The 17,217-nt window shown below is 39.7% G+C and overlaps 1 protein-coding gene across 2 annotated transcripts; it reads left to right on the forward strand.

Moving 5' to 3' along the window:
• Positions 1–19: 19 nt before the first annotated feature.
• On the forward strand, positions 20–13,625 carry ATG12 (autophagy related 12). 2 transcript variants are annotated; one of them, XM_045794891.2, is made up of 4 exons: positions 89–519; positions 4,275–4,411; positions 9,601–9,663; positions 10,275–13,625. In XM_045794891.2, exons 1-4 carry the CDS (start codon positions 357–359, stop codon positions 10,332–10,334), a joined length of 423 nt encoding a protein of 140 aa, XP_045650847.1. In that variant the 5' UTR covers positions 89–356; the 3' UTR covers positions 10,335–13,625. The 2 variants fall into 2 exon arrangements, with proteins under 2 accessions (XP_045650848.1, XP_045650847.1); XM_045794892.2 differs by lacking the exons at positions 4,275–4,411; positions 10,275–13,625 and having other exon boundaries at positions 20–519; positions 9,601–9,662.
• Positions 13,626–17,217: the final 3,592 nt, after the last annotated feature.

A 17,217-nucleotide genomic window follows, 5' to 3' on the forward strand; every position in this document is an offset into this window, starting at 1 on the left:
CGGGGCGGGGCCGGGGCGGGGCCGGAGCGGGACCGGCGAGAAGGGAAGCGGAAACATCTCCAGCTCCGCGGCCGCTTGTCAGAGAGGCGCCTGCGCACTTGGCGGCTCGCGGGTGAAAGGTTTGCAGACTTCTTCCGGAGGATTGTTGATGTGCAAAAGCTTAGTTGCGGTAGCAACAGCCGGGGCTCTGCGACACGTTCCACATAGAGGACCAACCGACAACTCCACCTTTCACCGTTAAGTTGGGTTCCCCCCACCACCACCACCCCTCGCCACCTTAGCGACGCCCCCGGCGTAAAGCCCGCCCACTGAGCGCGCTGAGCCACTACTTCCGCCCTCGCCTGCCATTGAGCAAGATGGCTGAGGAGCCGGATTCCGCGCTGCAGCTCCCTCCCTCAACTGCAGCTGATGGCGAAGGACCTACGGAGGTCTCCCCAGAAACAGCCACTCCTGAGCCCCCTTCTTCCGCCGCGGTCTCCCCGGGGACAGAAGAACCTGCCGGAGACACCAAGAAAAAAAGTAATGTTGAGAGCAGTTCCTTTCTAGGCAGGGGCGGGAGGTTGATTGAGATTGCGTCCGACTAGGTCCCTGGCGGGCAATAAAGGAGCAAAATTTAGAGGAGGGCTGGTCCTGGTCGTGGCTTTTGACCAGCGAGGACAGAGGAAGTGTGGTTTTCGGCTTTCGGGACCTTTGAGTTGAGTGCTTCTCAGGAGAGCCACTTCTGGACGCACCTTCGCGGTGAGGTGCGGGTCCGTGGCTGCCACGGTACATCCACTCTTTTGAGTTGGCCGGACTGCGGCTTGTTGAAGGTGGGAGCTGAGTGGGATCTCGGGTGACCCCAGGGACTTACTATGAGACGTAATTATTTGATTAATGACTTAAGGTGTTAGGGATGGTCGGTAGCAAGTCTGGATTAGAATCCACGCTTCCGGCTAGTTCGCTGTTTCTTATATCAAAGTCCGTGTGAATTCACTCCGTGTACCAAAAAAACAAATTTTACCAAGTATGAAGAATGTTAAGAGAAAATCTAAGCATAGGCATCGCCTTCCCCTCCCCGCCCCAAGACCATTTTGGAACCTTTATAAGCGAGTCATTTCATTGCTTGAATTAGTTATCAACGCTTCATTGCTTGAGAATTGGTTGCCCATTGTAAAACAGGGAAAATCCTAAGGAAGTCACTTGTCCTTGAGCATTCTATGTAGAGTTGCCTCTGAGAAAATCCTCAAATCAGCGATTTATGATTTGGATTGGTTGATCCTAGGCCTCAGTTTTTCTCAGTCCACAGTTTTAAAGTATAGCTATGGCATGTTTTCTACTCTGTGATCGCACAGCCTTTCAGTAGAATTTCAGTTTCTGCTGCTTTTGGAGAATTGTCTTCTGGCACCCTCTCCCTTTTAAGTCAGACCACCTCTACATTTGGGGGGAAACTTATTCTGTCATTTCCACGTGATGCCCTAGTAGAGTAACAGAAACCTGTGATTATTTCTGTAAAGAAGCACTAGAGTCTTTGTGAAGAATTCCATGATTTTTACAGATTCTTGTTCTTTTTTTCCTTCATTTTACTATAAGCAGAAACAGACTTTTCAAAGGTTTTTTGTTGTTGTGGAGTGGTTTTGTTTGTTTGGCGGGGGGTTGGCTTTGACAGCCTTAGACAAAAGCTTACTACTTGACCCTGAAGATAGCTGAGTAAAACAGAAGCAAAAAATGAATGGCCCATAACCCAGATATGGCCTCAGGTTGTATGGCATGTTTTCTTTGGTCTGCATAGTTTTCTCTTTCTTTAAACCACCATTGAAAAGTAGTATTTTCATTTTCTGGCACTTGGGAGCATTTGAGTTTGCCTCTGTGATGAAAAACTTAGTTTCTAGCTATTGAATTTCTACCCTGAAGTTGTCATCCTTTTTTGAAGACCTCTTCTGATGGAAGAAGCTTCACTATTTCATATGCTCCACCTTTAGTTTAAGCTACAGAAGAATAAAGATTCCTGAAGCTGACCAAGGTTGTTAGTCCTTAGGAACTAATTAAGATTACTTGGGAGAGCTACTTCCAGAAGATCTTCATGTAATTGATGAGGATACCTGTATTCTTGTAAGTGTTGATTCTAATGTATAGCTATGGTTGAGAACTCAAAGCAAATCACCTTTAGAATTAAAAAAAAAAAAAGAGCTATAACTACAGTAACTTTCCTTCTCTAGCTTCATGCCTTTCCGCTCTTCTTCCTTCAGTTGTATATGTAACTCACAATATTTTCTGCCTCACTTTACTGAAATACCCAGTTACAACTGAGTTATTGATAGGTCCCAAGGGACTAAGGGAGGTATGGAAGCTGAGTCAACCAAAATCTTCTGTTATCTCCCAATTCATTCATATTTAAATAACTGAAGCTATAATTATTAAATGGAGAAAGGAAGATAAACTTTAGCAGGAAGATAAATTGTCTGTGTTCTCTGTTCTAGGTGCCTTCGTTCCAGGGGCAAACTTGAATAAATTGATTACAGTGAAGTGGTAGGAATCTCAGTTTTTAATCCCCAAAAATGAAACAAGGAGGATGTAGTAGTGTAGAGCTAACTTCAGGGGGCAGCAGTACACTATTTTGGTTTCAGTGTTACTTTTGATTGTAGTAGTCTGGATTTTTTTTTTTTTTTAAGATTTTATTTATTTATTTATTTGTCAGAGAGAGAGAGAGAGCGCGCGAGCGTGCACAAGCAGGGGAGCAGCAGGCAGAGGGAGAAGCAGGCTCCCTGCCGAGCAAGGAGCCCAATGCAAGACTTGATCCCAGATCCGTGGGATCATGACCTGAGCCAAAGGCAGAAGCTTAACTGAGCCACCCAGGGATCCCTGTCTAGATTATTGAAACGTGATTTCTCTATCTGAAATCTTTAGGCTCCTACTTGTATTTTCTTTTTAATACTTTTTGTTACTTTATTAAGTTTATTGTAGGAAACTTCATGGTTACAAAAAGCACAAATAAAATCAAGCGATCATCTATAATGTCACTACTGAGAAGTAGTATTTTGGTGCATATTCCACATTTCTGTGAATATGTGTCTGTAGTGGTTTTAATGAAATTGATATCCTATTGTACATGTTGTTTTGTGTTTAATACATTTAGATAATTTAGTCATACTGTTAAGTATGCTTTTATAATGTTTCTCTAGTGGCAGCTTAATAATCTTAAGGTTCAATAAGTATGAGTTATGAGCTGATACTATTCTAAGTACATGTATTAACTAATTTAATCCTCACAGCAACCTTGTGAGGTAGATGGTATTATCGTCATTTTACAAATGGAGAAACTGTGGCTCAGGGAGATTACAAGCTTATCCTGATATGTATACCTAGCAAGTGCAGAATCAGGATTTTTGAACCCAGGGAGTTTAGAATGTTTGTGCTTTATAAATTGTCAGAGAGTGTAATATCCTTTATTTAACCAATCTTCTAAATATACTTGCTGGATATTTAGGTTTTCCAAGGTTTTTGTTTTTTTGTTTTTCTGTAAAAATAAAATCTTCAACAAAGGTGAAATCCTTCTAAGTGACTCTTTTCACATCTCATCTTTTCTTAGACTAGATTCCTAGAAGTGTTATTGAGTCGAAGTATATCTTGAAATATTTGGATTTTTTTTTTTTTTTAAGATTTTATTTATTCGACAGAGATAGAGACAGCCAGCGAGAGAGGGAACACAAGCAGGGGGAGTGGGAGAGGAAGAAGCAGGCTCATAGCGGAGGAGCCTGATGTGGGGCTCGATCCTAGAACGCCGGGATCCCGCCCTGAGCCGAAGGCAGACGCTTAACTGCCGTGCCACCCAGGCGCCCCAGTGTTTGGATATCTATTACCATAATGTTCTCCAGAAAGGATATACAATTTTGCTTTCCCAACAGTGATATTGTCTGCACTTTTATTGTTGTAATTTTACTAGTTTGGTCATTGAAAAAAGACATGACATTATCTAATGTATTTTTTCTTATTTTCTTTTCTACTGTCTTTTCTTCTATCTTCATTTCTTCTCTTTGGAATTGTCTGTTACATCCAAATGCATTTTAAAGGTCAGTTTCATGGGGAGACCTTTGTGGGACTATAGAATCAAGGGAAAAAAATCCACAAAAGCATGATGAGAAAGAATATTACCTAACATTTCTACATCTTGGACATGCCTCCAGTATCATAAATACATAAACTGCGTTTCGATTAAAGGTTTAAGTTTTCTGAAGTCTTTTATATCACACTTTCTTTGGATGGTTCAGTGTAATTGCCTGTGTTTTTTTCTTTGACAGTTGATGTCCTGTTGAAGGCTGTGGGAGACACCCCTATAATGAAAACAAAGAAGTGGGCTGTAGAGCGAACCCGAACCATTCAAGGACTCATTGACTTCATCAAAAAATTCCTTAAGCTTGTGGCGTCTGAACAGTTGGTATGAGAGCAACGGTGATCATTTCCCTACATAAATTCACAGTAGTTCCTAGGCAACTATGAATAGTTGTTGTACTTAGAAATGAATATGGAGCCACATATGTTCCTTTAGTGTAATGTCTTTATTTCTTTTGTTGATGGAATTTCTGAACTTTATTGAATTCTGGGGAACTCCGAAAGGAAATGATTTTTAGATTTGCTTTTATAGTGCGAACTACTTTTTTACCTACTGTATTGGGGTTTTGGGTTTTTTTTTCTTTATCTACTGTGTTGTTGTTTTTGTTGTTGTTTTCTCAAGTCACTAAATGCCCATGCAGAAAGATCTCTCATAGAACATTAGTACAGAGAAGTTCTGGGTTTTTTAAAATTTGTTTTGTTATCAGTGGTCCTTCCCAATCTGCTTGAGGTAAGCAATATATTTTTTGCAATGTCATGAAAGAACTAAGAGAGATACCTATTTCATAGTATAGTACATGGTAAGCACTTTGTGGTGGCAGTTCTAAGGATTAATATTTTAAATGTCATTTGTTTTTAACTTGGTATTTTACTACAGAATTTTATTTTGTTTTTTTAAAGATGTTATTATTTGTCAGAGAGGAAGAGAGAACGAGCACAAGCAGGGGGAGCAGCAGGCAGAGGGAGAAGCAGGCTCCCCACTGAGCAAGGAGCTCGATGTGGGACTCGATCGTGGGACCCTGGGATCATGACCTGAGCCAAAGGCAGGCACTTAACCGACTGAGCCACCCAGGTGTCCCTTTACTACAGAATTTTAAATGGCTACATATGTTTGGTATTTTTTGGTCACGTGTTATAAATAATATATCAGACACCTTTACCTGCAGATCACAATCTTGGTCAGTATTAACACAGGTAGTATATGAATAGTTAGGTAAATGAAGAATCACTTAATTTAAAATACAAATTAAGAGTTTGTATGTATTAGTGTTGGGGAAGGATGTAGTTGCTTATGAACTTAGAAGTAAGAATGCATAACATGAGTGAATTAATCTATTAAAGCAATATGTGTTGGAATTTATTTCTTTCTGTCATTGAGGAGGAAGAAACTGATCTGAGAGCTGTAAGTGGCTCTCATGAAGGGGTTATAGGTACAAAAGTAAGTACAAGTTGGTCAATCACTAGAAGGTATTTGAGGCGGGAATAGCATAGAGCCAAAGATTCCTCCAGAGGAAGTTGCCTTTGTGATCAATTAGAGTGAGAAAAGCCTGCTTTGTAAGAGTGCCATATAGAATTTAATTAAAAAAATGCCAGAGATGGGTGGAAGATTATAATGTCATCCACATGCATATGGAAGCTAGAACCTCAGGAGCAGAGGACTTGACTAGTATCCAAGTCTAAATGGAAGTTAGGGGACCGAGGACATAGACTTGAGAGAAATGAGCAGAGGCTGTCTGTACTAAGGGTGCTGCCTGAAGAGATGATGAAATACAAAACCAGAAGAGTACCAAGTAATTGAGGCATTACTGTAAGAAATTTATGAATAGAAAATGAAATGATGCTATGTCCGATGTTAGTGTTAGTCTTGACTCTTCGTGTTGCCTATATTCTGCAATCTGAAAGGACTTGATTGAAAGCCATATGTATTAGGTTGAACCATGTAAAATTGCCATCAGTCAACCATTATAACATAAAAACAGCAATTTCATATGGTTGAACTTTAAACCTTTGTAGTGAATCTGATTAGTTCTTTCCATTTAAGCAATAGGTAACAAACAAAAGTAGAATCATTTTGTCACTTTCCTAGACTGAACTAGAACTCACATCTGACTTTGATCTAGCTGTACTCCACAGTATTTTAAACAGAATGGATGTGAAGGAAAATATAATATTAGGGATTCTGTGAAGATAGCAGTGGTGTCAGAGGCATGATTGGATCTTCAAATTCCCACAAAAATGTTGCTGACTAGACAGCAAAACCATAAAACAGTTGATCGGTATTTGTAACAAACCTAGATGAGGGAGTATCCTCATGAACCCTAAAATGCATGGTATCACCAAATGTGCTGAAAGAAGCGATAGAATTGGCACGTGGCAGCACTGAGAGAAGAACCTAATCTAGCCAGCAGGTGTTCACTGGGAGGTAGAGGAGGCCAATTTAAGTATGGTAGCTGAAACTGAGCGGGTTTGCTTCTCTCCAGTAGCAGGTGATTACAGTGCCTCTGCCCCAAGGAGGGCTGAAGTGGCTGGAGCAGTCTAGCCCCAGAGGGCTCTCCAAACAGTCAGTAGGGTCCCTCGCAGGACAAGACACCACACTGAAGAGGAACTTCTGGAAGTGAAACAAAATTGAACAGGGTTAGGAACATGAGAGAAGAAGGAAAGAGAAAGACCAGATCAACGTGGAGGGGAGCAGAGTGGAAAGCTAAAGTTGAAGAAAGCTCAGTACATACAAAAATAAGCAACGGAGGGGCACCAGGGTGGTGCAGTTGGTTAAACGTCTGACTCTTGGTTTCTGCTTGGTCCCAATCTCAAGGTTGTGAGATCGAGCCCCATGTCAGGCTGTGCCCTTTGCGCAGAGTCTGCTTGAGATTCTTTCTCCCTCTCCCTCAGACCCTCCCACTTGTGTTTTCTCTCTCTCAAATCAGTAAGTAAATCTTAAAAAAAAAAAGAAGCAATGGAGAAACATCAAGGTCAAATCCCATACAATGTTATAAGAAAGAAAAATAACATTCCTAAAGACAAAGCATGCCAGAAAGATGTGCCTGTGATACAGGTCAATAACTGTAACTTTAATATTTCAAAACGAGTCTAAAAGACATTAAGAAAATGATACAAGATGTGAAAGAACAACGGAAACCAGCATTAGGAAAACTCAACTGAGTGACAGATCTCAGGCAAAGAATTACAAATAAAAGTTATTTCAGAAGTGGAGATTCAAGTAGGAGAAACATAAGAGCAAATAACCAATAATGCCTTAGGAAAAATAGAAGGCAAAAAAAACCAATTTTTTTTTTTTTTCAGAGAGGGGGAGAGAATCTTAAGCAGTCTCCATGCCCAGTGCGGAGCCTGATGCAGGGCTTGATCTCACGACACTGAGATGAAATCAAGAGTCAGACGCTTAATTGACTGAGCCACCCAGGAGCCAAATAAAAGCCAATTTTTTTTAATCAAAAAGAAAGGTAAAAAAGATTTCAGAAAAGGAGGTAAATAATTGAGTATGAACAAAGGACAGTGAGCATACGGATAACGGGAACCCCTGAAAAGTCAAAGGAACAAAACGAATATTTAAAAGTAAAAATCAAGGGAAATTTCTTAGGAAGATTTGAAACTACATATTGAAAAATTACCTGAGAATATCAACAAAGAATAGCAAACACCAAGAAATACTCTGGTAAGATTAACCAGGCTTGAAATAAAACAAAAAACCTCCTTTGGACATATAGGGGAAAAAAGAGGACATGACTTTGAAAGAAAATTAGAATATCGTCAAATGTCGATAGCAGAGTTATAAGGAAAGAAATTGTAAGATACGAATTTTATATGCAACAAAGCTGGTTTTTAAAGTATTTATTTTAGAGAGAGAGAGGGGCCACACTTTGTGCAGTTTTCAGCACATAAGGGACACTCAGTGACTATTTGCTAAAATAAACTGTCATAGAGAGCCTTTCTCCTAATTTAAAATGTACAAAGAGTAAAATCTCTGTCCACTCAAAGTGCCAGGAGCTAAACACAATTATTATGTATGTATCATAGGAAATTCACATTAAAATGCACACATTTCTGTTAAGTTTCTGAGTTTTTATGTTAGAACATTACTCAGTCTTAACCATGAATTGATAAATAAGCATGGACTATTTTGAAATAATTTAATCCTTATAACTAGTGTCTGTTGAGTACATACACCGGGCACTGATACATGATGTGTCCTGTCTCATTTTACCTTTCCCGGCAGCCCCATGAAACACAAGTACTGTTATTTTCCACATTTACAAATAAGGGAAGAGGGTGAGAAAGGTTATTTGTATTTGGAGCCAAGATTCAAACCTCGATCTATCTCAGTAGAGCTTCTGTTCTTAATTACCGCACTGTATTGCCTCGGGGAGAAATGGAAGCAATATTTATTCTTATAGCTGGACCCATGTAGTGTCTCTCAAGCACCTATTCCAGTACTGTTTTTTTCTTTTAAGACTATGTTAAGCCCAGGAAATTTTAGTCTTAGAATTTGATTACAAAGGAAAATTGAATTACCTGCAAATACTGTTTTTTGTTTTCTAAAAAAGAAAATTATCAAAAGCCACTTTGACACTGTGGCCTTTTGTTTCAGGATCTTCGGAAATGTTTTTTGGTTTTGTTTCTGGTTTTTTTTAAAGATTTTATTTATTTATTTGAAAAAGCGAGCACAAACAGGCAGAGGGACAGAGGGAGAAGGAGAAGCAGACTCTCCACTGAGTGGGAACCCAATGTGGGGCTTGATCCCAAGACCCTAAGATCATGACCTGAGCTGAACGAAGTCAGTTGCTTGACTGACTTAGCCACCCAGGCACGCCCAGAAATGTTTTAAGTACTAGAAGTGTTTTAGTAAAAATAGACTAAACTGAAGCATTAAACAGTGAATCCTTTAAAGAACAAGGCTATGTTACCTTTTTACTTCATTTATGTTACTTTGGTTTTTTTTAACCTCACATGGCGGAAAGTGACTTAATAGTAGTGGTTCTCCACCTGAAGTTCAGTACCTTTGAGAGTTTTCAGAGGTGATAAAGGTAAAATATATGTATATTTATCTCTCCAGGCATGTGTGTCATTTACCCCCCCTCCAGAAAAGTGCACAAATAGCTCAAATAATAGATTTCTTGATTTTGGGCTGTGTGTAGAATTTCATTAGGAGAATTCTGTCTTTAATTACGAGTGTGAAAATTAATATTTCCAGTAATTACTTTCTTCAATAAACCTTCAAATGCTATTTGTAAAAACAATATTTAAAAGTTTCTTAGTTATAAAAAGTTGGGAACCAGTGTTCTAGGACCGGAAATTCTGTTACTTTTAATCCTCCAGAGGGAAGATAATGATTGATTTTATGAGAGATCTCATTAGTTGAGTAAGTTATTAGAATTAGAAGGAGTCTAGGAAAGCTTTTTTCAATTCTGAAGACAAATTGAAATAGCTGACCAAACCCAGAAAAGTGAAGATTAATCAGGATACCATTAAAAACGAATCATCTTTTTTTCTTTCTTGCAGTTTATTTATGTGAATCAGTCCTTTGCCCCCTCCCCAGACCAGGAAGTTGGAACCCTCTATGAGGTAATACATCAGTACTTTGTTTTCTGATGGAGTCTGACATCTGTGTCTATTACGTGATCATAAGCTCAAAACATTTTAAGAGATATATGCCATTCTTAGCTGTCATAAAAGAATTATTTGTTATATCTAACACTTAGAACATAGTTGGATCTGAAATTATAGTGATGGAAGAATTAAGAAATGAATAATAGCAACAGAAGATGACTTTGAAGTACAGTAATCCAGATCTGCCCCCGAAGACGTTGAAAAGGAAGGCTACGTAATGACTTTATTCAACATTCTGGCGTTTAGTGGCCGTAGTCATTGAGTGTACACACTAGCACTGCTACTAGAAAACAGTACATACCTTATAGTCAGAGATGTAGGGAAGGGACATACATATTACGCAAGCCCACCTGTGCCTAAAATGCTGGGTTTTATTAAACATTTGTGATTACTGATATGAGTCCGAGAGTAACTTGGATCTGTTGAAAGAAATAGTCTTGTAGATAGATAACTTACATGGGCGGATGAGGATATTTAGGATATACGTAACATTGTTTCCTTAGTTTCATCTAGGAATAATAAAAATTAAACGGAGTTTAATTTATTCCCTTTTTTTCTTTTTGTAGTGCTTTGGCAGTGACGGTAAACTGGTCCTACATTACTGCAAGTCTCAGGCATGGGGATGAAGTGCAGAGAAAAAGCTCTTGCTACCCAAAAGCATCTCCACAAAGGAAGCAGCTCTGGAAAAAGTTGATACTTGTGACAAGAGACTTGTGTATGTGATCTATACAGCTTGTATCCGCTATGAATCATGTTTATGCATAAAGAAATCCATAGAGTAGATGGACTCACAAAAATGTGATTTGTATTAATTCACAAATCATCATAAAAGATTGGCTTTACAGTTTACCCATTATTACTACAACTGCTCCAGATCGGCCGCCAAGGAGTTGAAAAGGGAGACTAAGACTGTTACCAACCAGAATTGTTATCAGTTCTTAGTGACTGAAATTGTTTACTTGTAGAAAGAACACTCAGCTGCTTTTTTTCCCCACTGTGAAAGTCAGTTTTCTAAAGGATTCTTTTCGTGCATGTTCAGGGAGTCTGAGCAATGGGTTATGCCTTTTCTCCTGTATGGTTAGATCTACAGCGTTAGGTAGTAGTCCCACTGACCTGCTGGCTCTGTGTCTTACAGGCCAGTAGGGGGCAGCCTAGCTGGCAGAAGGAGTTAAGCGGTTTGGTTTTATACCTTTTGCCAGATGATAATGGAGGAAAAAAGCGATTCCTGCTAATTTCTAGCAAACATAGCCAAGACAGAAAGCATGTTGACACACTGAAAAGCTACTTTAGAGAATATGCGTGGTTTAGAATTATTTTATTGGGAAAACAGAAGGAATTTTACAAATTGTGACAATTGAGTCATACAACTCTTTTCAGTCCTATCATTTAAGTGATTGTGAGTCGTAATGGTTCTAACTGTGGTGTTACTTTATGTCTGTCTTCTACATTGTCAGAAGCACTCAGTAAACCTGGCAACATCTTTGAGTTTTTTGTAATCTGTTTTCTAACTTGAAAACACTCGAATAATTGGATAGCCTTAGGTTCCATATGTATTTCATGCTATGACTAAAAGTCCCATTTTCCCTGATTCTATTAGACTGTTAATTGCTTGAAGTGAGATTCTGTATTATATCATTCTGTATTATAATGGTAATGCAGCATTTCGAAAAGCATTCCAATAAATTGAATGGAATGTCCAAACAGGATCTAAGATAAATACAAGAATTCTGAGTGTTTATTTTCAAAGGTAATGGGAATGTATGATTTTGTCAGAAGACTTTGAACTACACTTTTATCCCTGTAATCCCACGATGTACTTTATGGTTAATGATCTGCCCTGTATTAGCCTTAGGGTATGCTAAGGAACAATTCAGTTAGTGATGAAATCACTGTTCAGTTCTCATTTTTCTGCCCAAGAATGAATTTTTTTTATGAATTTTTTATTTTTTAGTTTTTTGGGTTTTAATTTAAATTCAGTTAGTTAACATATGGTGTATCCAGAATGAATTCTTAAGTTCCCTTATACTGATGTCCCTGTGTAATAAATTAATTTAGCTAGTAGTTAGTGCTGGAATAATATAGGTCGCATTCTGCAAATTTATCTTTTAAGACTAGGTAAGAAATTTGTATATATGTTGAGAGCTGAGAAGTGTATTTTTGAATCAAATAGTTGGTTATGGAAAGTATCTGTTCTCCAGCTTTGTCCACTTATAGTTTATTGAAGGGTGTGAATATATTTACTTATTTATATGCATATATATTTAACATGTAGCAAAAATGTGTTTAAATTATATTAAATTTGCCACTAAGGTTTCAGGGAATAGAATATTTACTACCTCAGCAATCAGAACTGCTTGAGTTTGAATTTGTAACATCAACTTAATTGTTCTTTTTTTGATCTAAATAACTTAATTAAATCTAAGGTTAGCTAAATATACATGCCTTACCTTTTTTTATTTGTTTGTTTTAAAGATTTTATTTATTAGAGAGAGAGAGAGCACAAGAGGGTGAGCAGGCACAGCAGCAGAGGGAGAGGGAGAGGCAGACTCCCCACTGAGCAGGGAGCTCAATGCCGGCTCATGGGATCATGACCCTGATCATGACCTGAGTCAAGGCAGACTCTTCACCGACTGAGCTACCCAGGTACCCCATACCTTACCTGTTTTCCTCTCTAATAACCTTGAAGAATATATAGGACTTTACATTTTTTTTCAAACCTTATTTACACTGTTATCTCTTAAATCCTTACCCAAAGGATTTAATCATTCCGTGCTGACTTTGCAACATTTGCTTCTAAGCATGGATCTCACAAGTAACTGAGTGACTAGAAAGTAAAATACACTTCACAGGTATTTTTGCAGCTCTCTGGTTTAAACGGTCTTCATTGTAATTGAACCAGGGGGTAGGGGGCAACCGGACCTTCCAGTTACATTTTAAGTTTTCCATGTTTATGAGAAAATCGATGTCTGTGATGTCATGCTTTATCCTGTGCAGTGGTGACCCAGCTGTATACTAGTGGAGTCCTGTGCTCTCGCCTTTGACGATATCCATGCCAAGGATTGCATCATGAGGTGTCCCCATTGTTAGGGTCTAAGGTAAGCTGAGCATGTTTATGTGTGGGCCAAATAAGATTTGATACTTCGTGGAATATGATTTCCTAGAAGTTTGAACCCTCCAGGGACCTTAAATACCTGTTCTTCTCGGATTAGAGAACTGAAAGCGCAGACTCTGCCTTAGATTGTATGGCGTCAGTCAAGGTGATTCATCTGTGCGAAACCCAAAGTGGGCAGGCCTGTGGTGTGCAGGGGGTATGAAACTGAAAATCGCCCTTCCTGTGGCTTCTGCTTCGTTTTCCAAGGATTATAATATCCTGGGTAAGCTTCTGGCACTGGGGAAGGCAGCTACAGACCACATAATGGAAGGGAAAGTATTCAAAACTGTTCAGCAGGTGTAGTCTTTCTCTACAATATCATCCAACCCACGCTGACTATTCACTGTTCCCTGAATGTGCCTTGTGCTTTCTGACATCTGCCCATGCATTTCACTTGTGGACATGTACGTAGAACTTCCCCCGCGTCAAAGCTTACCTCTCTGCCTGATTCTGATTTTGACTTTTCCTTAAAGCCTGTCTAAAGCATTCAGGGTACTCTCCCTCAGAAGCACACGCAGCAAACTTCCACTACTACAGCCCTTCTGCATACTGTATTCTAAATGTGCATATAACAACCTTTCATGATTGTAATGTGCCTGAAAATTGGATGCTTTTTGGTTTTTTGTTTGGTACCCACACATAATATTTAGTACATATTCTTACATATGTAATCAGTAATCCATTATATATTGAATGAACTTATTAAATGTGACTTGCAAAATGTTTAACGTGGCAAAGCAACATTAAAGGAAATCTTAAGGTTTTATATGGCGGAAAATGAAAATATTTGCAATGTGTGTACGGTTTTAATATCCAGTGTGTATGAAGAAATTTCAGTTGGAGGAAAAAAAACTGAAAAATGAGCAAAAATATTAAAATGCAATTCATAAAAAAGGTGGGTGGGGGGATGGGTGGAGTAGTGATGGGGATTAAGGAAAGCACCTGTGATGAACACCAGGTGATGTATGGAATTGTTGAGTCACTATTTTGTACACCTGAAACTAACATACCACTGTTTTTTAATTTTATAAAATTTATAAATTTAAAAATTTTATAAAATTTTTTTAAAATTTATAATACAGATGCCTAATAAAGCACAGAAAGTATAGAGCCCCATTACTTACCCAAATAACTATGAGGTGCTAATTGTCACCTATCACAGTGGAAGTCGTAGAAAAACAAGTAGGAAGCAGTGTAACTGTGTCAGTAATGGCAAAGTTGAACGGAAATAAGTCCCCTCATATTCGTGGTGCGTGAAATATGAATGGAAAATACATCTTCAAGGGGCAGTTAGGCAAAATCTATCGAAAGCCTTGAAACAGCTCTTACTTGTACCTCACATACTAAGTGCCTATTATGCCCTCAGCTTTGGTATAAAACAAGATCCCTATTCTTAGCACTTTTTTTCTAATTAGGTTTTCAGATTTAAACTGAAATCTTGATTTTTTTAACTTGAATTTTTAGAAATAATGGAAAGCAAAAAGATTTGGTACCAGATAATAGATGTACCTCTGCCTTCTTACATAATGTTAATAAAACATAAAACTCGAATGTTTAAGCAAGTTAGAAGGGTCCTTATAAATCCACAGTTCCTCTGTGTCCCCATAGCGGATACACATGAAGCATGTGTTGACTACTTGTAGTGATCACCATAAAGAAGGCCCTCTAGTCCTTACACAACTGTCTTCCTATCTTCTCTTCCTCCTGCCTCTTCCAACCATTTACTGTTTGTTCTATTACCTAGATCTTTAAAGCTTATCTTTTTTCCTCATTCCCACCCCCAGTCACCCTAAGCCCCCAGTCACCCTAAATCTTCTCTAAATCAATGGCAAATCTGTTCCTTCCAGTCTTTGGAACTTTTTTTTTTTTTTTTTTTTTTTTAAGATTTTATTTATTTGAGGGCGCCTGGGTAGCGCAGTCGTTGAGGCGTCTGCCTTCGGCTCAGGGCGTGATCCCGGCATTCCGGGATCGAGTCCCACATCAGGCTCCTCCGCTATGAGCCTGCTTCTTCCTCTCCCACTCCCCCTGCTGTGTTCCCTCTCTCGCTGGCTGTCTCTCTGTCACATAAATAAATAAAATCTTTAAAAAAAAAAAAAAAAGATTTTATTTATTTGAAAGAGTGTGAGAGAGAGAGAACACAAGGTGGGGGGGCTCAAGGGGAGAGGGAGAAGCAGACTCAGGGCTCTGGGCTCAAGGATCACGACCTGAGCTGAAGGCAGATGCTTAACCTACTGAGCCCCCCTCCCCCTCCAGGTGCCCCACTGTGACTCATTCTTGATCCCTCTCTAACAACCCACTTCCAAATCTGCAAATCCTGACAGCTTTACCTTCAAAACCTGTTATAAAAGCAACCATTTATTTCTCTCTTCTGCCCCTACTCTGGCCAAAGCCACTGTTATCTCTCAGATTGTTGTTAATCGCCAGCTAATTGGCTTCCCTTGATCTGCTTGCTCTCTGGCCAAAATCCCTGAATGGCTTCCATTGTCCTGTGAGGGCCTATTTAATTTGTAGTCGCTACTTCCACGCCCTGCTGCCCACATCCATGTTCATCAAACACTTAGTATTTCCTCCCAGGCCTTTTGCATCTACCGGTAAACCCCCCCCCCCCCAAGACAGCTACAAGTCTCACTCACTTCCTTCAGTCCCTGCTGAAATACCACTTCATCAAGGAAGTGTTCCCCTGAAGTCCCTAAAATGACAATTCCTCACCACCCTCTCTACCCAGCTTCTCCTGCCATATTTGTCTCCATTATATTTTGTGTACATTATGTGTCCGTTTCTCCCCGTGTACTGTAATATTTGTTGGTGTGTCTGCCTTCCTCACCCCCACCCCCGCACTTACTAGAGCGTAAGCCCTGGAAGGGCAGAGCCTTCATTTTGTGAAGAGTGCTTGGCATAGAGCACATGCCTTTTAAAAATGTGTCGAATGGACGGATAGACCATTACTTCCAGACCTTTAGCAACTCTCGTTCCCTTCTGTGGATATCTACCCAATGTCACTGTCTGAAAATGTGATAATCCTTGCCCTGGGCAATGCCCAGTACAGTGCAACTACTACTTCCCTGGATCTGGGTATTCTTCTGATGTTAATAGAGCCTGCACTGTCAATCATTTTCCTTCTCTTCTTCTGATTTCTTCTTCCTCTTCCTCCTCCTCCCCTTCCTCCTCCTCCTTCTTTTCAGCAGTGTAACTGTTCCGGGAAGAATTCAGGGGTCCTTTGCACAGAAACCAAAAACAATAGAAGTCAGCTGGAGTTGAACTCACTACCCCAGGATCCCCAGAGAAAACCTAGCAATCGAATTACTCCAGCCAATTACCTCTGTTGTTCCTAACTTTGTAATTCATGCATACACAAGGCACTGTGTGCTGGGCACTGAGGGGGATATAAAAATAAAATGTAAGCAGAGCCTGTCCTAAAGGTTCTCTGTGTCACGTTATGATTCACATAAGCAACTGCATTACATGCTCTGATGTACTAAGTGCCCTAAGAAGGATGCTGATTATCACAGCTCTCTTGAGAGAAAAGCATTTGAGCTAAGACCTTAAGGTAAGATTTGGATATATGGAAATGGCCTTCTAGAATCTAGTCACGAGGAAAAGCCTAAGCAAAAGAATGAATTGGGTACACACAAGAGATAGTGACTAATTCCATTTTGCTGGAAGATATATTTGTAAAAAGAAAGAAAGGAAGAAAAGAAAGAAAGAAAAAGAGAAAAGGAAGGAAGGAAGGAAGGCAGGTAAAAGTTGGAGAACTTTGAATGCTAGACTTAACAAACCTTGTGTGTTGGAAATAAGAGTTATTGAAGGGGTGCCTGGGTGGCTCAGTCGGTTAGGCGTCTGCCTTCGGCTCAGGTCATGACCCCAGGGTCCAGGGATAGAGTCGTGCATCAGGCTCCCTGCTCAGTGGGGAGTCTGCTCCTCCTTCTGCCTCTGTCCCTCCTGCTGCTTGTGCGATCACGTGCTCACGTGCTCTTGTCAAAATAAATAAAAATCTTTTTTTTTTTTAAAGATTTTATTTATTCAACAGAGATAGAGACAGCCAGCGAGAGAGGGAACACAAGCAGGGGGAGTGCGAGAGGAAGAAGCAGGCTCATAGAGGAGGAGCCTGACGTGGGGCTCGATCCCATAACGCCGGGATCACGCCCTGAGCCGAAGGCAGACGCCTAACCGCTGTGCCACCCAGGCGCCCCCAAAATAAATAAAAATCTTTAAAAAAAAAAAAGTTATTGACAATATCTGACTAGGAAATGACATGATTAGTTGTTGCCTTAGGATAATGAATTAGTGTTTGTGAATAAAGGATTCACCCCAAGGTGGGGGGTGGGGGTGGGGTGCCAGAACCAAGGATGCCGGTTTAG

The sequence above is a fragment of the Ursus americanus genome, chromosome 5, assembly GCF_024610735.1.
Source record: "Ursus americanus isolate L20-20 chromosome 5, mUrsAme1.1.p, whole genome shotgun sequence".
Lineage (NCBI taxonomy): Eukaryota > Metazoa > Chordata > Mammalia > Carnivora > Ursidae > Ursus > Ursus americanus.

What these genes read in the sequence shown, in the direction of transcription:
- ATG12 (XM_045794891.2), top strand. Translation starts at nt 357, where the DNA reads ATGGCTGAGGAGCCGGATTCCGCGCTGCAGCTCCCTCCCTCAACTGCA. An exon ending in TTGTGGCGTCTGAACAGTTG is followed by an intron (nt 4,412 to 9,600) that starts GTATGAGAGCAA and finishes TCTTTCTTGCAG; the next exon opens with TTTATTTATGTGAATCAGTC. An exon ending in AAGTTGGAACCCTCTATGAG is followed by an intron (nt 9,664 to 10,274) that starts GTAATACATCAG and finishes TTCTTTTTGTAG; the next exon opens with TGCTTTGGCAGTGACGGTAA.